We start from the raw sequence: 21,885 nt of genomic DNA on the forward strand, positions 1-21,885 counted from the left end.
AAAAGCTAAAAAGAGTCAGTATTTGGAGGTGAAATGCTACGTAAAGGGCATGCACAGCAGAACACAGAACAGGCAGTTCTATAATCAAGTTCTTGTGTTGAATATAAACAAACACCAGAACTGCTGGAGAAAAGCGAGAGCATCTCTTCTGCTCAGTGCTGTCTAATTAGACTTCAGAGGTTTAAAAGAAGATGGTACAAGAAGGAGCAGAAACCTCCAGCAGGATTTCAAAATGCAATGAAGACCCACAGAGAAGGGTTTAATCTCCCTCTCATCACAAAGGTCAAAGGGAAACAGATGGAGTTATATCAAACACGACTTTATAGAACTAAAGAGGAAGCATTCTTTCAAACTGGAACCAACCGGAGGCAAACACAAAGCTCTCTCCTTTCCATGCTAATTCAGAACTGAGATGTTGTTTTAGCACCAGAAGTGGGACCTGAATTGAAGCTTCAAGGAGGAAGGAAGATGTGCTCATTAATATCCTAGTATAACAATAACCTCAGATAATATGAATTATTGCAAAACCCCCAGAGAGCTGATAGAAATGTAGATTTACTCTCCCATCCATGGAGCTCCACTTAATACAGTTTATTCAGCAGCACTAAGTAAATATCAACAAGAAGGTTAAAATATTGATCAGGGAAAATACTTCACGCTGAATAAGCCGCAGACATCTGGAAACAAACAAACAAACTGGTACAAGAAAGTGGCAGAGATATTTTGGGCATTTTATTCTGCCAAAAGCCCGACTGATGATTTGCAGCTGTAAACTCCCATCTGGCAAGGAAGGGGAGAAATAGATGCTCCCTGACTGAAGGAGGAAGCCCTGTGGGGTTTTTTTTGGTTTGGTTTTTTTTTGTTTGTTTGTTTTGTTTGCAATATGGAGAGATGCAGGAGGGATCTGCACAGTCATCGCAAGCAAGGAACACACTTCTCCCAGAAATATTTTCCAAGAAGTGATCAAATTAGTTAATGGGGCTGGAAACCAATTTGCAACACTTCCAGCTCCACAGTCTCTCACACAGCAGCCGCCGTATTTTCCTGCTTTGTTCCATCTCACACCGTCTGGGCCGCGCTGCTCCAACGTTTCCAGCGTGGAACTGAAGGTTCTAACAAAACTTCTGGCTACCTAAGCCTCCCCCTCAGAAGCTACCCTGGCCCTCCTTTTTAAAGAGCAGGTGTCTACAAAGTTTTGAAGATTTTTTTAAGCCAACATCTCAAAACAGACATATGCTAAGTATCAGTCCCATGCTGTGGCACGACACTCGTGTCTTTACTGCCAGCATGTTGGATCACTCTTAAAGCAAATACATCCAAGCTTTCATTTTGTGTCAGCTGTGCCCTGCCCGAGTCCATTTCTCTGGCAATATATTCACCCTCAAGATAATCTGACCAACTGGCAAAGCATACGTGCTAAGGACAGGACAATTTCCATTTTACACCAACCTTCACAACTATTTTGGGAGAAGAAAAACAATAATCTAAAATGCAGTGAGTAGCTGATAAAAAGAAAAGGTACTTTGTAGACATTCTTCAGCAAATACCAAGGCCACCCTTGCCAAAAGATGTTTCCTGAAACAACACAATAAATAGTCATCTTTTACCATTTGGGGTGGTGGGTGGACAGAACTGTCACCCTAAAGACCCTGGGATCACTGGGTGTGCAAGCAACAGTGGCAAATCCCTCTAGGTGAATACCCCCAGGCCCAGGTAAAGCTGGGAAAGACACTTCACAAGAAAGACCGGGAGGTGAACGGCACAGGAGACACGTTACAAAGTCAGCACTCCTCCATCTCAGGATCCCAACACATGCTGCAACTCTACCTAAACTCCAAGCTTTCTGGCCCAGAAATTGGTCTTGATAAGTCTGTAGCATAGTGAGGACCTTAGTCCGAGCTAGAACCGTCAGGCATTCCCACAGAAGATGTATTCATGGACAACTGCTACCAAACACGCTGTTTCTGGGAGCTATGCTGCACGACCACAATACTTTAAATAACAAAACCCAGAAATTACACAAACCCACCCGAAGTAAGACTCTCTGAATCCTCTCCTGTGTCTTCCTTCCCTATCTACGGCAGGCAGCAAAGAGATTAATTCCATGATCACTTATGTGAAAGAGCCCTGAATGATGCAGCATGGTTCTCCCCCATCCCTAGCTGGGATTCAATGGAATAGGCTGCAGGAGAAGACACAAAGCTCAGCTTTTTCTGAGCTGTTTATTTAGAATCATTTATTTACAGCAGCACAGTAAAGGGAATATGTAAAATAAAATTTAAATAGGCAAAACACAAACAGCATCATTAGGAAAGCATAATAGAGCTCAGATTACCAATTATAATAAAGTAATCTCTCAAAGAGCTTCATACACATACTGCAGAAGGGGAATAAAAAAAAGATAATAAAAAGAAGAGGGGACACAACTTTCAGAAATATACCTGATTTAGTTCATGTTCTGTTTTGGTGCTTGTTTTTTATTCATTTATTTTTATCATCTTGTTGATCAGAAATGTGACTGCATCACTTTTCAGGGTAGTCAAAAGCTAAAGACAGGAATATCGCTAAATGACAGGTATTCCGGTAAAGCACCCTCTGCAGATAACACCACAAAACAGAGGCCTTGGCACGGAACTCTTAGCACAGATGTTCCCTATTAAAATTTTTGCAAGTTCCCTCAACAGCAAGTTTCAGTTTCATTTCTCTTTCAAATTTCTGTTTGATTCTAGTGGAGGGAAAAATATCCAGCAAAAGAATGGAAATGAAAAGTCTCAAGTGCTCCCATGCACTGATACGCAGACCAGTATAATACAGCTCCCCTTACGTGACTGTCCCCAAAGGCACACTATCCCACACCGTGTGAAGGGGAGGCATGAGCTGCCAAGCACAAGGGTGAAGTTTCATCTTCCAGAAACTCTAACTTGGTAAAACAGAGCAGCCTACAGAGGAAAAACAAGTGTCCTGTTCTGCCGCACACATCACCTCACACATACGCACCATCTTTGGGAACACTCCAGAGAAGGCAGGCTCAAAAGGAACTTGCTGGAAGAAACCAAACTTATTCAAAAGGTATAAAGTTTAAACCCAAAAGACATATATAAGGGAAAAAGAGTCACTTCACAGGACACAAGCAAACTATCATTTAAGCCAATGGACTCTGGCTAACATTTGATATAAAGCTGCAGCCTTTTGGTTGAAGAGCAAATGCTTGCAGTTAGGCATCAGGGGAAAAATTAGTCCAGCAAGATTTAAACAATAAAAAATTGCAAAGAGACTAAAGCTGTAGTATCATGTTGAAAGGCTACATACCAACAGTTCCTAACAGTCAAAACTGATTCCATTTTAAAAATACGAATAAGCTTCTAAGTTAATAAAATCAACTTACTTCATTTCGTTGGACCATGGTTCTGGTTGGATTTATAACTACAATGCTAGAAACTTAAAAGCAGCCCCTACAGCAGGTGAAGTGCTGGAGCACAGCAACACAAAACCGACTTGAAATAGAAAGCGAAACTCACTGCTCAGATTTGTCAAACGTGATCAGATGAGCCAAAGCATGAATGGTGACAGCTACGCTGGACTTTTTAAAGTGTTCATTAAACTGCTGTTAGTGATACAGAGTGAAGTATCAGCAAACAAAAAGCATTCCAGTGAATGTGATAGCGGGTGTTGCACCCAAGTAGGAAAATCACTCTGAAGGGCAAAACTCCACTTCAAATCACAGCCAGCAATCGCAGAAACAAACAGGACAGCCACAGCTGCACCACAAGCTGTGTGAAACACAACCAATGCATCACTTACCGTGGGGAGCGTTCTGAACTATCCTCTGCTTAGATCCAGTCGCAGATTTTGTTTTCTCATTGTTGATGTTTTGTGCCAATTCCTCCTTACTGGTCAACACCACAGGGAAGACATAGGGACGTTCTTCCCTGTACAACGCAGACTGCATTCGGCAAGGCACCCGACAGCACCATCCTGTGAAAGGCAGCTCCCAAACAAGCACCCTTCTGCTCTTATTTCGTGAGCTTTCTTTTGCCCTGGTTTACCAGGATACTCATTACATTATATGGCATATACAGATACCCCTGCTTGATTACAGCCTTCACACAGGACTGCTGTTGACACCAACACAGAGAAGCAAAGAAGTACAAGTCCAGGATGTGAGAGGAGCATAAACATTGATTACTTACCGATCCGGAACTTCAGTTCTTTCAGGAAGGCTCATTTGATTTCAGAATAAGACTAGCTACTCACTGACCCGCTCCAAACAGCAGGAATTTGGTCCAGGTACTTAAGATCTGTGAAGAGTCTGCACCCGGTGCCTTCAGTGTCAGAAGTTTTAAGACTTGAGTAAGATCTCTGGAGATTCAGTACTACTTCTCGCCCCCTGTGTTTTTCTTTTTAAGGACCATCTTGGGCACAGAGCTTCTGAGAAGACACACCAAATGAGATACACTGCTAGAAGCCCCTCTAAGCAGAGGCCACCGATCAATTTCTTGCACTTTATTCACAAGGTTAGGGTGGGGGTGAGATGCAGGTGGTTGGAGTGAACTCATCAACCAGAACTGAAGTTGCTCACACAGCCCAAACATTCCCACTCAAACTAGAAGGGGACAGGACAGCAGGCGGGGAAACAGCCAGTGCCTGGAAATACAGGACCTTTCTACCTCGACCAAACGAGAACAGCAGCGTTTTCGCTCCCTTTGCCCACCAGCTGGGCACAGGCAGTGTCCCCAGGAGAGCATCCCCTCTGCTGCTGGCAGGAGGCTCTCACTCCCTCCTCAAGGAACAGCAGCTGCTCAACAAGAATTGTGTTAACTGGGAGAACTGGGGGTCCCCACACTTGCATCAGCAACAACAGATTCTGAAAGGTCACTTGTACCAAGTGAAAGCTTCCTTTGCCAATCAAGACAGTTTGTCCTGCCAAAATTCGAGGCAATTAAAACAAAAAAAACCTCCAAAAAACCAAACAAAAAATCCAGCAGACAAAACTTATTTCCTTTAAGCTTATTTAATGATACTTGAAACGCTTAAATTTTCTATTTCCCAGATCCTGAAAACAGATATTTTTTTTAAGTGACCAATATTTAATTCCAGAAACATACAACCTTATCAGCTAAGTCATAAAAGAGCTATTTTACAAACATACATCTGGATAATTAGAACAATAAAGTCTTTTTAGACATTCAAACATGATCAGTAAAAATACAGGATTATTAATAAAGATTTTTGTGTATTTTTTAAAGAATACTTCCAGATTTTTTTCTTCTCTTTAAAGTAAATCTCTGTTAAGAGTACATGATTGTATGTTGTACAAAGAAAATAAAAATATTCTAGTATGAAGAGAGCTCCACAAGACTTAATTCAAAATAAAACAGCAGTGTTTTGGCTGCAGTATCCCTTTTGCAGTACATCTGCTTGTCAGTTGGCACCTGAGGGGGAGGGAATTCAGGGATTTCTTTGGGGAACACAGGGAGAAAACAATGCCAGATACCATCAAGCACTGAGATTAAAATTGAGGGTCACCTGCTGAAGCGTCAGACCCGTCTTCTAATAACAGGGACAGTACCTGTAAATCAGAGTATCTACGTTTTATGAAAACACTGGAAATAGGCATAGTGCTGTCTGAAAGCTGACCAGCCATCTAGACTTCTTAGCTCTTGAGGTTTACATTCCTCATCCTTCTTTCTGATCCCACCTACAGGACACATTAAAGGAATTTCCCCTCCCTACAGAGAAGGCATGTTCATTAAAGAAACCAGAGTGATCAAACACGTTTGCTCTTCTACCCTTCTACAGGAGAAGGAAATTGCCCATTCCAGAAAATACCCATCGGACCTTTTTGCTTGTCCATGAACTACATCCCGTAACAGCAGAAAACACTTCTCAGAAGGATATGCAAGAATGGCTGCTATACTTTGTCTTTGTTCCCAAGATGAGAAACCCTTGCTCATCTTTTATTTGGGGAAGGAAAAAAACCCAAAACATTGGGAAGGCCTGGGGCAAAAACACCCAGAGAACACTGTCCTGCTCTGCTATCCAGTTTCAGTAAGGGAATGTACAATCAACCATCCACCAACGAGGGGCAAATTAAAATGCTCCCTTACACTGCAAACTGGAATTTTAAAAAGGGTAATCTTATGGCTTAAAGGGGGAGAAAAAAAAAAAAAAAGTGTGAGAATCCTGCATAGTGCATTTGAGTTCCAGCTCCTTCCACACAGCAAGACATGGCCTGATGTCTGCTATACAGTAGATGTGCTAGAGAGGAAAAAGGACTGCCCATTATTTCAGATTACTGCTCTCAGAAGATAATGGATCCCTGACCCCACCATCATTTTTCTAGAGAAGTAATGCCCTATTTGTGAGGACGATCAATGTAGCATAAGAAGGCCAGCTGAAACGAAAAAAATAAACAGGACAGAGCACAGCGTGTCATTTATATTGCCCATAAAACTGGGTTCAAATGGGTTGGTCTTCTCTAACACTCCTTAAAGCTCTCTGCAATCTCCTGCTCTGCAGACTGTCCATTTCATCTAGCACAAAGGCCTCTCTGTCATCCTTGTGAGCCTGGCACAAAGTGTGGATGTTTCCCCTTGTACATCTTGAGAGCTGACAGGGACAAAACTGCACCTGGCCTCCCAGTCGATTATGTCCAAGGTAGTATTAGGGGATGGTGGGGAAAATTCCACTCCAGCATCTCTGGAGGCAATAACGTAAGGATGACATGGCAGCATAAATACTCTGCACTCCCAGCTTTTTCACTGCTACTACACCTATGAGAGATGAATCAATATAGTGGCAGATGATGCTACAAAATGCTTATGCAAAGGTGAAAACCTCAGAGGCAGCAAGGGCAGATTGCTCCCCCGTGGCACATCCGAACAGCTACATCTCATGCAATATGTTGCTCACCATGAACCTTGAAATTCATGCAAGTTGGAGAAAACCCGAGAACCAAGGATTTTACCTTCAGTCACAAGGGAAGTATTAAGCAACCAGGGCTTCACAGGTCCCGCCTTTCCTGGTCTTCCAGCACACTCTTGGAAAGCCAGACTAAGCTCTCTAATAGTTCCGTGGTAATTTTCAACCAACCATGGAAGCCTGTTGGAAAGCTTTTAGACAGCTAAGGTCATAGTAACTGCTCCTGCTTCTGGAGTGTAGACCCAGGCAAGCATCATGCCAGCCGATGAAGGGGAGCTGGGAGGGAGAAAGGGCCTTAAACACTGACGCTGGCTATAGCCCAGTTCTCTTTCTGGCAGGATCAAGTACAAGACACCACATCAGCATGAGGCAGCATTCTAGTTTCAGGGTTTATCAGGGGAAGCCTACAAGTTTATAACCAAAGGAACCATATGGCTGAAGGTGAGGAGGGGAGATCCCACCCACGTAAGAATGGAAGTGCTCAGCTAATACTGCCAGGACACTCATACAGGTGCAACAGGACAGGCCTTGGTGGGTGCTAGGAAAGAGGAAGCTCCTGCCAGCCTGGAAGAGAACGTGGCTTGTGTTGGCAGTGTAATGCTCCGCTGGTGAAAAATGACACTTTGTGCAACTGGCTTTTAAAACAAGAGAAACTCCTCCCTACTCTGTGAGGGTTCATGGCTCCAACTTCCACACCAGGCCCAAGATCATCTCTGCTGAAACTCTGTCAGTCTTTACAAGAACTTATTCCTTGCATATCTCTAATGGGAAGAACAATAACTGGTTTTTTCCTACATAAGTAGACAAAGGACAGATCTGATTTCTTGCCAGTAGCTAAAGAGAAAACATTTGCTTTAAAGGAGCAAGGAGCATGATCTTTATGCTGACCAAAGACAGAGTCTCAGCATTTCACGATGCAAACAATGCTATAGCAGTTCTGACATGTTAATGCAATTTACAGGTCTGGCATGCTGATCGGTTTGGGTTCGTTAACTAGTTTAAGACTTGGGAAGAGGGTGCAAAAGAGACTGCCCTACACACTTCCCACTAGCAGTCCTGTTCATGGTGGCTGTGATAGTGGGGACAGCTTCAACCACCTATGCCAAGCAGGAACTGCCTGCCCTAGGACCAACTTCAGAGCAGAGGCGCAGCCGGCTTAGGCTGTCCCACATTAGCTTTGCCGGCAGCCTGATATTCACCATCTTGTTCCCAGACTGGAAGGAATTCCAACAACAAACCCCATTACAACAGGCCTAACGAAGTACTAGAGAGCTGTTTCAGCCTACTTTGTTTTGCACATCTCTGTTTCAGTAAGAACACATCGGCACAAACCAGGGGTTTGTTTTTTATATATATATATTATATATATATAAAAACAAAAACCAAACCCAAAAACGAACCGAAGCCCACCCCCCAGAAAAACCTCCAAACCCACCCCAAGCCCTCAGCAAGACATACTTTCAGGTACTAAAACTTACTGGCCCTATAATCAGCAGTACCTGTGGCTAACTCAAATGGCAGCCCTTATTCATTCAGTAGTGGATCAGGGGCAGATCTGCCCCACATCTTTGAAACACTTCTGGGTTTGCATTTTTTCTTTTTGATCCAGAGAAGAGTTACGAAAGTGCTGCAGGTCCAAGTATTTTTATCACTTTACAAAAGGAGACAATGATCAAAGCCAACAAAGTCAAGAAAAAAATTAAACCTACCTTTCTCCTCTCCCACCCTAATCTTGCATGTCAACGAAGGAGACCCCTAATGGGAGAGGGGAAAAAGAAAATTTGCCCATCTCAAGTGCCTGGCTATTTAGTGCATGGAAAATTCTTGTTACACATATGGTGACATGAGCAGTTCCCATGCAATTGTTGAATACAGATAGCTCCAGCCAGAAGTCATCCTAACACCTTCGTAATTAGCTCTTCGCATGGCAGTTTGATTGCCAGCAGGGAGTGCAGAGTCCAGTCCAGTGAAGTAAAGATACACTTGCACATAGGCACACCCTCTCCCCTCAGACCTGACCTTTGGTTCAGGAGCAGTGGCAGGCTGGGTGTACTATATGCAGAGGGCTAGAACTGTCACTACCCAATTAAAATAGAACAAAAAAAGGCAGATTAAAAAATTAAAATGTGCTTTTGATACACGGAATGAAGTCAAATAAATACATTGATTTTTTTTTAATGTCTAAATACATTTTTATATCCTACACCCAAAGCTCTGTACATTTGGTTTGGTTTTTCTGTTCTGAAAAATGAATTTCTGGTAGCAAGGAAAGGAGCAGAATAGAATAGGCTCCCTCACTGACAAGATAGTGCAGATGCCCCACAGGAAAAGCACCCCATTCCCACTTTGCTAAAGTATGGTTCACATGTGGATGGTCCAAACCCTCTTGTCTCAAAGTCCACAAGGAAGACAGCGGGTACTGTATCCTGATACTCTTCATCCAATCTTCAGTCACTCCTGAAAACATGACTAGCTTTTGTCTGAAGGAAGAAGAAAAAAAAAAAAGAAGAAAAACAAAAAAAAAGGATGGTGAGAGAAAGGGAGCGCAATGAGAGAAGAATGGCTAACATTTCTAAACACTAGTATTAGCAGTGAAAGCGCGTTATATGAGAAACAGCGCAGCCATTTAACCTTGACGACCTTTGTTAGTTAATTCCAGCAAATTACATTTCTAGGATGCTCAAGGCCAATTTAAAGGGACCCACGGCAACCACTTTACACAGCACTAGAGACACTCCAGAGAAAGAGAAGACAGACTGTACTCATTTTACATGCTCAAAAAATCTTCCTTTGGGATTTTACATCAATCTAGCCTTCTCTGACAGAGAAGTTGTACATCCTGAGATGTAGGTCTTTGGCAGGTATGAGTGAGACAGCTTGTGAGCAACCTTTTCAGAGGAAGGAACAAGCTCCTCTGCACACGTGAGTCTCGATGGATACAACTGACCTTTCCCGGAATCAGCATGGTCTCAGCCCTGTGAAAGCTGCTGAAGTAGGTGAAACCTTTTGCGTGCATGTGAGAAACATCAATAATTGACTCTGTGCTCTTTGTTTAATGTCTGAAGCTAATGTGGTATATGCTACCAATTAGAGACAGTCTGGTTGCGTACCTGAGTGCTCTCCTGTGGAGGCTGATCCAGCCAGCCCTTGGCGTCGGAGAATGGTGTAGTCTTCCTCAACCTCCTACAAAACAAAAAACAACCCCAAAACTCAAGTGGCTCTTTAATTACCAAGTGAACAAAGAGGGCTTCAAACAGGAAAAGGGAAGTTTTACTACCAGTGAGTGGACTGAAATCACCCATGTTGCACAGTGACCCACAGTGGATCTCAGCTCCTTTATCGGCACCTTCATCAGGCCTTCCACTTGGATGCAATACTCCACTTTTCAGACTTCAGTTAAATTAAAGGCTGGCTACTGACCTAACATGTCGGTATGACTTGCACACCAAGACGCTATAACACTTCTACAGCAATGGCTGTTGTGTATAAAAAATCTCCAGCACATACAAAACCACCATTTTGAATATAGCAAGTCTGAAAACCTTGTTTACCGGTCTGCTGCAATTTAGCATCTCCATTTGACATCAGCAGCAGTATACAACAGATTTGGTAAGTCATTTTATGTCAGGAATTCCTATTCCTTAGGCCAGTGGCCCCTTCAAAACTCCACTGCTGCAGATTTGCTTCGGTTTTGTCCTATCCCTCAGGAAACTCTCCGAATTCAAATCAAAGCAACATACATACCCGCTAGCTCTAGCAGAACTACTTGCCTCTCGTAACCCACAACTCAATGCAACCAAAACAGCACCAAGTTTCTGCTTCAAAAGGTTCTAGAGGTAAGAGTCAAAGACAAAAAAGCAGGCATGGCTGCCTTCTTCCCCCTCAAAATTATTTTCAAGCTCTTTTCTGAAATGAAATGGGAGGAATATGAAAATCCTGATACTGCAAATAGAAACTTAGCGTACCTTTAACTTTTCAAGGTCATCCTCTATCTTCTGAATATACTGCATCATCTGCACACGTGACTCTATAGAGAAGTGAGGGCTTGCTACAAAAGAGCAGGACTCTTCCACTCCCCCCCAGCGTGAGGCCATCATCTCCTCAGCAAACGGGGAGCTTCCTCCATCCGACTGCGTGTCCCGGGGGGAAAGTGGCTGCTGCTGTGCAGAGTCCAAAGAGGTGCGGCCACCTGCAGTGCACTGGAGAACCAGAGATGATATCTCCTCATCTGTGGAGCTCTCCTGCACTGTTCCATATCCATCAAGGATCAAATAATTTCCTGTTAAGAGAACAGCTTTTTACTAACACCTCCAGCTCAATAATCACCAAGAACCACTGAACTGTAGACAGTTTAAGCAGACTTTAAGGAAGATAAGTGGTGAGAGGCCCAGATCTCTTGAGACATTTCAAAATGGGTAAGAAAAAGCATTTGTGAACACTATACAGAATAGTGATTGTATCAGACCAGACTAGTTTGATTCTGAATTAGGCTTCAGAGATCATGGCTGGTTTGGGGACTGCAGTTTGAGAATTACATGATTAGATGAGCTAAGCACCTACCTTCCTGTTTTCCAAAATCTGTGTTTCCATTATAACATCTGAAAAACGTGCACTTACACTAATGGTACCCGACAGACTGCTAGATTTCTAACCTCCGCTTAACTAGCTATGGTGCTGACGATGGTTTTAGATGGGTTAGCTTTAAAGTTTAGCTTGCTGATGATATGTTAAAAGATAAAGCAATTATAGACAGAAATGCTTTCACAACCTGCACTTAGCAATAGGATTATATTAAATAATTTCTCTACAGTATTAGAGCAAAGCTAGCATGTGGAGTCAGAACTGACTAAAAACAGGTCAATCTAATTTTGATGTGCCTGCACAGTTAAGAAAGTAAACAGCGTAAGAGGTGACAAATAAATTAGATGCTTCAAGTTGTTGGCTCAGTTTTAATAATTTAAAATGTCTCAGTAATTCAGGGAAAGAAAAATTATTTTCAATATGTAGTTGGAAAGCAGCATTCAGGCAGTCAAAAGTCAAAAATTGGCTTGTTCACATTGAGAGAATCCAGTTTTCAAGCAAAAACATTTATGGATGAGAAATTAAGACTAATAGTCATATAGAATCTACCTTCTAGTACCTACATCTACTATAACATACATGTGAGATAAACCTCAACTTGTCTACTAAATTTAGTAGTGTGCCACCATGTCAGCTGATCAAAATCATCACAGGACTTTCCAAACACAAAGCATGCAAAGCCCCATGAAAGTGCTCACAGCTGCTGTCTTAGAGCTAGTTATCTGCTGAGTTAAAAGCTCTATAACCTTGTTGAGGGCTGCAATAGATACACATTGAGATGTTACTCAGGTAACTGCCAAATATACCGTATGTAGTAAAAATAATAGAAATAACAAAAATTATCTTTGAAGAACTTCACACTGGGGTAAGGTCGCAGGAGATAATTACAGTGCAAAGCTAAACTCTTCGGTTTTTTACCAAGACGGTACCTACAAAATAGCAGGAGTCATGGGGACTCTGTGTGTACAGACTAGGGAAGTGCTTTCCTTCAGGGAAAATGTTCTCCCTACAGGTCCCAACAGTCAGCTGAGAGATAAAGCAGTCCTGTGGCAACCGCAATCAAGAGCTTGCATTGTGCCCGGTGCCTCCATAATTACAGTCTGTCACAGTGTATTAACCCCACAGTATTTCAGCTTCTCCTTTCATACAAAAGAGGATTCATTAGGTACATGTTTGCAAAGCCCTTTTCAGGGCTAAAATTACTGTCAGGGTCTGAAAGTTAACTTTAAATATCCTATACCATGTAAGAAAAGGGGACATCTCTAATACTGAATCTAGACAGACTATCATTCAATGAGCGAATGAAATATGCTCACCTGAGATCCGTATTTGCACATCCTCTTCCTCCTTCCTTTCCATTAGTTCACTTTCAGATGGATTTTCATCACTGTGAGCTTCTCGAGCATCAAAAAAATGCTCCCCACTTTCATCAGCGGCCACCCCTTCCAGCTCTGCGGCTGAGATCTCCAGATTCATACTCATGCGGTCTATTGCTAAGGTACTACTTGATCTGGGGTCTCTCACAATCAGCTGCATGGCATCCCCTGAAGCTGGTGATTCAGCTGAAGTCCGGAGGCCATAACCAGCTGTGGACTCATTAGTTCCGGTTCTCAGAAGCGTTCTGTCCGTTCCAGGCTGGTGAAATTTGTTATTGTCAGAGTGCCGTAGTCCAGGCTCACTTCTGCTCTCCGTTTGGGCTTCATGAGAAACGGTCCGAAACCTGGGAAAGCGTTGCCGGTCTTCAAGGGTCCCCTTCTCAGAAAAGCCAAGCTGCTGTACCAACAATTGTTTCAGCAAGCCCACTGCAAGTAGAGATAACGTTCACAAGGCTTCTCAGACCATAACCTCCCTAACAACGAATAAGCTAGACCTAAGGCCACCCTTTCAGAAAGGTCTCTCTCTCATAGCAGCCAGCCCTCTTATTACTCTTGGTAGGAAAAACCAGGATTAAAATAAGTATGTACGGTCTGAAGCCTTAGTCTACATGTTACCTTACAAGCAACAGCAAACAGATCAGTGCAAGTTCCACCTTGCTTAGGGAACAACCAAGACATCACCTACTGAAATTATCCAGCAAGTGAGGTGGAGCACTGATGAGTGCCCAGGTTTCACTCATGCCCCCAGATGACCTAAAACTTACGGCTGTAATAGGGGATTCCCACCTGAGAAACAAGCATATTGAGAACATTCCACTCAACTTTGAAATGACAGATCAAAAAAATTGAAGACACATTTCCCCCAAAATTTCATGCAAATTTATTCTTGTTTGAACTTCAACCCACATTCCTTTGGTTCCCAAATTATCCCAACCAAACACTTCATAATAAGGACACATTGTTCAAAACAAAAATGTGATACTGTCAAGAGCATAAGAACACTGTTCAATCTCAACATATAATGATCATTTAACACCCAAGAAAAGCTATGATTTCATACAACAGAACAGTCACTCATCTAAGTGGAAGGCTCCTGTCAAAATGTGAGTGACCCACGGCTGCTGTCAGAGGGCTGCTCTTTACAGCCTGAATAGTCATGAGATGCTGGGTCACTAATACTGTCTCTACGCACCCCACAGACTAAGATTACCTTATCGCTAGTCTCTGAAAACAAGTACCAAGGACACTTGTACAGCATTCAGAATTAGAAAAGGACTTTGAACCCTGTAAGGAGAAGCATAAATGGATCTAAAGATCCGAGATAACCTACTAGATTGCAGAGAACCGTCATTACTTGTAGAGGGAGATGGAAGAGGGAATTTGGGCCAAGGATATGAATGCTGTGCATTTGGGTAAAAGCAAATGACCCACAGAGAAGCAATACTGGCTACACCCTCCAAGTACAATTGAGGGACTTCGTGTCCCTTTCAGAGTTGCCAAGAAGAGATACATGGATTAATGAATTCATTCAAATTTTAGGAAGTTATATTTAGGAACTGCACTGCTAGCTCTGATCAAGTAGGTTGCATAGCCCTGCATTCTTCCTGTGAAAGGAGGTATACCAGAGGATGGAGAAAGTGATTAAAAATCTTCTATAAACAATTCTACAGAATAATCTGTCCATCAGGAAAATTTCTTTTCAACACGAACAAGTGTTGATCTAATTATATCCAACCACCTCCCAATTCCTCAGAAAATCTGAACCTAGACTTTGCCAAGCTCACATATATCCAATCTCATTTGTAGGATTTTACAAAAAAATATGCAGAATCCTATTCTGCAACTCATGCAACCTCTCCTATTCTGCTCCAGTGCTATGAAAATAAGTCCACAGGCTAACTGCATTGTCTTTTAAAAAAACTGCCAACTAGCCATGGCACTGTACAGCACTGCACAAAGTTCTGCAATCTGCCGTCATCAAAGAACTTCATGGACAGTAAGTAACAATTCATTACCACCATCATTTTATACATGGGAAAACCACAGAAAAACAACGAGAGGCCTCAAGCCACAGAAAGGGCCAGTATACGAATTCAGAACTTAGAATTCCTTGCTGTCAGATCCATTTTGTTTTGCTACACTGTGATGTACAGCACAGAGAGAATTGATATTTTATAGGAATGGGCTTTAGATTTTATATTAGCTCATTGATTTAGATGGTTGACCTAACAATTTCCAAATCGCATCCCAGACACTGCCCACAGATACTTACAGTTCCTTAATGCATCCAGTGCCCACTGCCCTTCTGATACGGAAGGTAAACTGGTGGCTGTGTGTTCATAGCATGCAGAAGAATCTTTAAGTGTCAGGTCTGCCTGCTGCACTTTATCAAACTGTCTTTCTGACACAAGAAGACTTTCTACCTTGGACTTTTCAGACATGATGGGCGAAGACGACTGAGCATTCAGTATTAAGGGAGATTCGAGGCCCAAATCTTTATCTAGTAAACAGAAAACACACATTCAGGTTAAACAACTATGTCAAATATGATGTTAAACTGCAGAAAATTCTGCTTCACACAGGTATCTCAGAAAACACTGAAAAATACAGTTCTTTAGCATGGGATTGGTAAAAGGTCAATTCTTCCCAGGGGAAAAAAGAATATTTCCCAGCAATTAATAAAACAGATGGAAATAGTGAGAGGTACGTCAAGAGGTTCAGTATCACTTCTCTATATGACCTGTAAAGAAATCATTTCTTTCCAGAAAAGTGTCAAAGCTACCAAAAGATCCCCAAGCCACAAGGAATAAGGCTTGGCACATTTGCACTCCATGCAGCAAAACTACTGACACCATTTACCTGGACCACTGTTTTACCTGGACTTTGTAGACTACTGGCAGGAATGTCATGCTGCTCTTTAAGCTTCTGCTGCTCCTCTTCTTCACGCTCTTCTCTGCAGGGAGGAAAGAACAAAGACATTCTTTTAGTCACATATCTGAACTGCTGCATGAGAATCCGTGCTTTGAATGGCAAACTTTGAGCAGAAGAAGGAGTACTGGAAAAAGAAAAACGAGCCCTTCTTCTTCCAGCTGCTTTTACTTACTCGCCAGGTCCTGACTGTGGTAATGGAATCACTCTTCTGGTACTCCCCATTTTTACAGTCCCTGCCATCTGAGCAATAAGGTCCTGCCATCTGCAGAAGAAACATCAAATAAAAACATGCAAGACATGCAGCATAAAGAATACTTCTCTATTTAACACCTTTTAAATCCTGTTAATATTATTACTGCTTTTCTTACCAACAGAAACATCTTTAACTCTGTTACATTCAATTCCTCAGCAATACCTTGCAGCTACAAATGAAGCACCAGAGCATAATGGTCACCTCACCAGGATACTCTTCAGCAGAAGGAAATGAATGACAAGACCTTAACAGGAGTTCTCAGGCAAGGCAGTTATTTTATATATACATACACAAAAGCATTAAGTAACATTGCAGATATTACTGAAGAATTTCATATATGACGCGCTAGAACAGTTGCTATGCATCATACAAATAAAGTCTATGCCCTGCTTACGCTTCAGAAGAAAAGCATTTCCTCTACCAAAGAGGAAAAAAAGCATTTAGCTAGGGAATCAAATTCATGCACCGGGGTGCTCATGACGCTAGTACCAAAGTCTGCAAAGCTAACTGGTTCTGCACGAAGATGCAGTCATAAAAGACCAGAACTGCAAGGGTAATCAAAAGCCATTTTTGAGGTCAGAAAACGGTCTGGAGTGAGCCAGACAGCAAAGCTAAAATAACAGAAGCACTGAGTGTATGTATGGGGTGGGGTTTTTTAATACATAGGCGTGCTTAGAAGTATATATATACACACACACTCACTAACACCTGTGTATACACCCTTCCCCTGCTTTTTGTAAGTTGGGAGGGACTATCCTTGGATACTTCCTACATAGGTCAACATCACTGTTTTCAGCTAAGCTTAGAGAGGAACTCAGGTAATTCAGAGACACCTGCACAGTTACCACAGGCACGCAGGTGTACAACATCTCTCAAGTACAACAAATCAAGCAGCAGATGGAGCCGAACCAATTACTTACACATTCTTTTCTGAAACAGTCTGTGCCACCAGTTCATAAATATGAGCGCCATTTTCTGACATGGAGATGACGAAGAAAGCTTTGTTATCTGAAGCAACACAGGGAGGGGAAGAATTTAACTAGTTGCCTCGTCCCACATAGCTTTCTGAAAATTCCTAAAACTGGGCATAACCCCAATGAGAAGCAATGAAAGAAGACTTCATGAGATAACCCTCCAACGCTATGATATACAAACATAAGTCTTCCTCTATATAGGAAATTTGTCTATTAGTCCAAAAAAAAAAAAAAAGAGCCATTACCACCCAAACCATTTGGAAACAGATTTATTTCTCCTTTTTTCCCCTCCTAATAACTTCTAGACTACCTTTCATCTGATACAATCAGAGTACTTAAATTTAGAAGTCTATTTAAAACTCAAACCATGCCTATTACTGTTGCAAAGAAGTTAAAAAGCTCATACATACAAAGCAAGATGTTGGACAACCAAGAATTAAGCCTACACATTTTTCCATGTTCTACTCTGGAACTCTAGACAAAAAATCTACCCTCAACTGATCTAATGCTCATTTTTGGCTTCCTCTTTTGCTTTCTCAATTGGTTACACTGACCTGTTGCCACCTGACGAACCAGAACAGTGTTCAATTTGATGATAGGACTGAAGGTGTGTTTACTGTCAGCTGTCGATGCCAAGATTTTACTGTGGCACTTCAGTACCAGTTTATCATCTTGTTTCTGCAACAGCACCAGAATGTCCTCCAGAAGCAGAGTGTAGAGATCTGCATCGAGTGCAAAAGAACCCAGAATGAGTTAAAAGATTCATAGTTTTGTATCACTCCCCTGCAGAAATAAAAAGGCTGCATTTTTGATTACTCATGCAGAGGCTGTAATCAGTGCTATGCCATTCTAGGCAAAGCTTGCAAATCTTCTTCATCAAAACTACAGCAGAATGCTACAGATGGAATTGGATCATCTCATGACTGACTGCTGTGTCCCGGCATGGCCTTAATGATACTCCAGCACATTTCAGAATTGGCAAGAATAATTTAATCAGCTCTGAGAAACACACAGGCATTATTATAGGTGACAGTAAGAATCATAATTGCAAACTGCAGAAATGCTTTCTCTTTCTCTCCTCCTCAGTTGGGTTTGTGTGTGCTTGCTAAGTCGGTAGATGGAACAGGACTCACCAATAGTTTTGTCACGATTAACCTTCCAAGTTAGAGGTCCTTCATGAAGCATTTTTCTCTTCGTTAGATCCAAGTTCTGTCACCAGGGGAAAGCAAAAAAAGTTGCACTATGAAATTTAGGTGGAAACAAGTAATGGTAAAGCAAGGGAATGTCAGAGGGAAGGCTAGGATAGGCACTCCAGTTTGGAGATGAGCAGCTAAACCCAGTCTGGAAAGAGAAGTGTGGAGCAGAAGTAGGGTAATGCTTGTAAACCAGAATTTTGTGAAGGGTAATTGTTATCACTCTTCCTCTCCCACTGCTCTTTTGCAGATGCCAGGGGTCACAGGGTAGAGAATTTTCGTACTAAGTCATGCTACCAAGGCAGTACGACGTCACCTGATATCTAGGAGGAGTTTTTCCAATATCCCGTATGAAATCACCAGTTCTAGTATTAAAACTAGTTAATGCTTCAGCACTCAATTTGCAAGTCAAGTGTGCCTACAAATGATATACAAATCATTCCAATGATCTGATGGACTTTATAATGTCAATGGATTCTTCAGTCATTTCAGTGCTTGTGACATTTAGATCTGCAGGCAAGTAGAAGTGACAATTTTCACAAGTCATTCCTTCCAAGTCTCAGAGACTACAATCAATGACAGTAAGATTTCATAACTGCCAGTAAGTTCTTCATTTCCTAACTAAATGCTTGCAAGTTTATTTGTGGAAGGATACATGACACAGTTTTACAGAAAAGTCTTCACATAAGAATTTTTTAGATACATGCTGACTTTGGGGAAGATAGGAGAGTGATAAATAACAGAGAATCTATACAAGACACAGGCTTAGACAGTGGTAAAAATTAAGAACTGGGGATAAAGTACCAAATCACAAGGAAAAGATGCAGGAGCAAAGGGGGAAGGGTCCTTGTGTAGCAGCCACGTATTTGGAACATATGAGAAAGAAAAAACATGTTTCAAGTTGCAAGTGCCTATTGGCATGCATCATTCACTTGAAATGTGAAAATTTCATAAAGTTAGTCCTGCTCCAAGGGTATGGTGTTGCCCATTCCATTTAACAGCAGCTGACAACAAGTAACCAGCTTCACTATCATAACTGCAAGAATTTACAGGGGTGATGAGACACAGTACTTTTAGCCCTGGACTTAAGACTTTATTTGGCTATACCTGTGGATCTCCTATCTGTGTACAAGTTCTTCTTTCAAAGCCAACTGCATTGCTACACCTCGTGACTCTCAGGCCTCTCCAGTTCCAAAAGCACAACTAAGACATGCAATCACATGAGATATATATCCATAATAAGGCTTATTGTCCACCAGGATATCTTTTATGCGATACACTGTGTTAGCTTGCAGACCATTAATACTTGTTCCACAGAGGTTACAAGCTTCATCAACACTACTATGTGCAGAATCAAGTTGTTACATCCACAGAGATCTTCAGAAAGGTAGAAAAACTCAAATTTCTGAGACCAATTGTTTTAATTTTTGTACAGAGGTATTCATCTCCAAAGACCATTTCATGGTACATCAGAAGACTTTAGTAGAACCGTAAGCTGAACACCAGGGCTGCTATCATGATTTACACAGAGATTGCTTTATTGCTGTTACTCACCCTGAACTCATCCATCATGGGATCCTCAGACTGCTTCAGGTAGGATAGGTCGAGACGACGCTGATAATCTTCCAAATGCTGCAGAAAATGCAATGAAGGGAGTCACTTTGATTAGCAGAAGTCACTAGTGTCAGAGCGTAGGCAGTCACAAATACTTTCACACGTTCCCAAATGCTCGGGATTCCTCCTCTCACAGGAATATTTCATGCCACAAATCATCTTTAAGCACAACATCAAAACACTAGTACATAGACCCTAGGTGTCTTAAAACAGCTTGCTGCCCTTCAACCCCCTTCTCCTCAACTTTTGACGCTAACTCCATTCACCTCCTACCTGCTTATTCTCAGACTCTTTGACAGCCTGGTTCACATGGTTAAGGATCTGACGACAATGATCCGCTGCTTTCTTCACTTTTTCTTTCTCTTCAGGCAGCTCTGCAAGAAAAAAAGGGAAATGTAATGTTTTCCAATAAAGAGTGAAAAAGTCAGAGATCTAGTGCAGTTTGCTGTCCTCGAATTTGAGAAAGAGAACTTAAAAACAGAATAGCCTATCAACAAAAGTGCTGCATTTCAAAGGTGAAATGACAACCATACATCTGTGACAGGAGATAATTCATTCTGCCCTGCACAGGACACCAGCCTCTGATGATCAACATGCACAACACAGCACTTTACTGTTCCTTTTGTGAGGGGCTTGTGACAACTGTTTACTCCACAAGCATCAATCTGAGAAGTATTCTGAGAAATCTAAAAAATTTACTAAGACTCCACTGTGGTACAAAGACAGTTTTGGGGTACATATTTAAAATCGCACACAGCCAGCTAGCCAAAGTCCCAGGATTTGGCAACTGACTACTTTCTTCTGTATTTCTACCAATCCTCTTATTTATATAATTTGGAAGAGAGAGAAACAGATAAAGAAAAATAATGCAAAATATATTTAAAAATGCGTTACATAATAACTTTTTGCACCCAGATAACCTGTATTTATTTTAACAGCTTAGGAAAGAAGTATCTCTGGCTACATTCATGCAGCCTGATTATAAAAAACAGTCTTCCATTACAGCAAGAGCAAACAAGTTATCTTTCCAGCCAATGTCACTTGATCGTACACAGAGAGACACACAGGTGAACCCCATCAATTCTCACTACCGCAAGCCACATTAAGAATCTAGTAAACAGGCAAATAAACAAGTACATCAAGGATAATGGAGTATCACATGCTTCCTAATTATGATTAAAGTGAACTTGTAAATGCAGTATATTTTTTTATGAGTAATGAAATTACACTACAGCAGGTACTGCTAGTAAACCTGAAAAGGCATCTTGTGGTATTATTAATCATATTTTCGCCTGTTATGCTGGAAATATCTGCCAGTGTAACACATCCTAGCTAAACTCCACCCTCTGCAAGAACATAAAAACATTCTGTAGTGCTTTAGAGACGCAACAGATGAGGAAAGAAGGCTTCATTAAGATTCTATTGGTGTCTATTGTGTAGGGAAATATTTCTTTCCAAGTTGTTCTTCATTTACATTATGTCAAGAACATCCTTTTTTTTTTTTTTTTTTTATGAAGCTTGTTTTATATCAGACTTTCGGGGTGTAGGTCAGACTGCATTCTGACCATTTTCAAAGATACTGGCAATTTTGAACTAGTAACTGAGGACTGATTTTACAAACAAACCAAAGCAAAAAAAACCCCAAACCACCACCCAAAAAACCAAAACCAAACACCCTTACTCAGTAACAAGAAAACCTTGACATTAAAAAAAATAAAATCAATTTGTTCTGTATTACCTGATTTGTGGTCTCTTGAAGAAACATGTTGATTTGCCATAAGCTTTAACACTACATGTTCTTTGCTTAGATTCTATAATCTTCCTTTTCTTCTTCCTTGCCTAGAAGTATGCCCTATGTCTATCCAAGCTTGTTTAACCAACGGAATAACTTGATAGGTTTTTATTAGATTCTTCATTGTTCACATTTTTATGTTCGTAACGGACAATTAGGGATTTCTGTTAGTGAAGATCTTTTTTTTCCTCTCTCAAATATATCTACATGGAAATTGGAATTCATTTAAATGCGTTGTCTCTTAATAGTT

At 41.5% G+C, this 21,885-nt stretch overlaps 1 protein-coding gene across 5 annotated transcripts in view; it reads right to left on the bottom strand.

Annotated features, from left to right (window-relative positions):
* Positions 1 to 4,992: 4,992 nt before the first annotated feature.
* Positions 4,993 to 21,885, bottom strand: part of ARHGEF12 (Rho guanine nucleotide exchange factor 12) — an 82,831-nt gene continuing 65,938 nt past the window's right edge. For all 5 annotated transcript variants that reach the window (XM_055819496.1, XM_055819498.1, XM_013303765.3 and 2 more), the window contains 12 exons: positions 20,117 to 20,217; positions 19,784 to 19,861; positions 18,170 to 18,245; positions 17,591 to 17,758; positions 16,983 to 17,070; positions 15,982 to 16,071; positions 15,755 to 15,831; positions 15,151 to 15,378; positions 12,819 to 13,304; positions 10,887 to 11,200; positions 10,032 to 10,104; positions 4,993 to 9,401 (listed from right to left, as the gene is read on the bottom strand). In XM_055819496.1, the coding sequence (XP_055675471.1) occupies positions 9,391 to 9,401; positions 10,032 to 10,104; positions 10,887 to 11,200; positions 12,819 to 13,304; positions 15,151 to 15,378; positions 15,755 to 15,831; positions 15,982 to 16,071; positions 16,983 to 17,070; positions 17,591 to 17,758; positions 18,170 to 18,245; positions 19,784 to 19,861; positions 20,117 to 20,217 (1,790 nt within the window). In that variant the 3' untranslated portion in view covers positions 4,993 to 9,390. The remainder of the gene's footprint in view (positions 9,402 to 10,031; positions 10,105 to 10,886; positions 11,201 to 12,818; positions 13,305 to 15,150; positions 15,379 to 15,754; positions 15,832 to 15,981; positions 16,072 to 16,982; positions 17,071 to 17,590; positions 17,759 to 18,169; positions 18,246 to 19,783; positions 19,862 to 20,116; positions 20,218 to 21,885) is intronic.

This window comes from Falco peregrinus, chromosome 15 (genome assembly GCF_023634155.1).
Source record: "Falco peregrinus isolate bFalPer1 chromosome 15, bFalPer1.pri, whole genome shotgun sequence".
NCBI classification, from domain to species: Eukaryota; Metazoa; Chordata; class Aves; order Falconiformes; family Falconidae; genus Falco; species Falco peregrinus.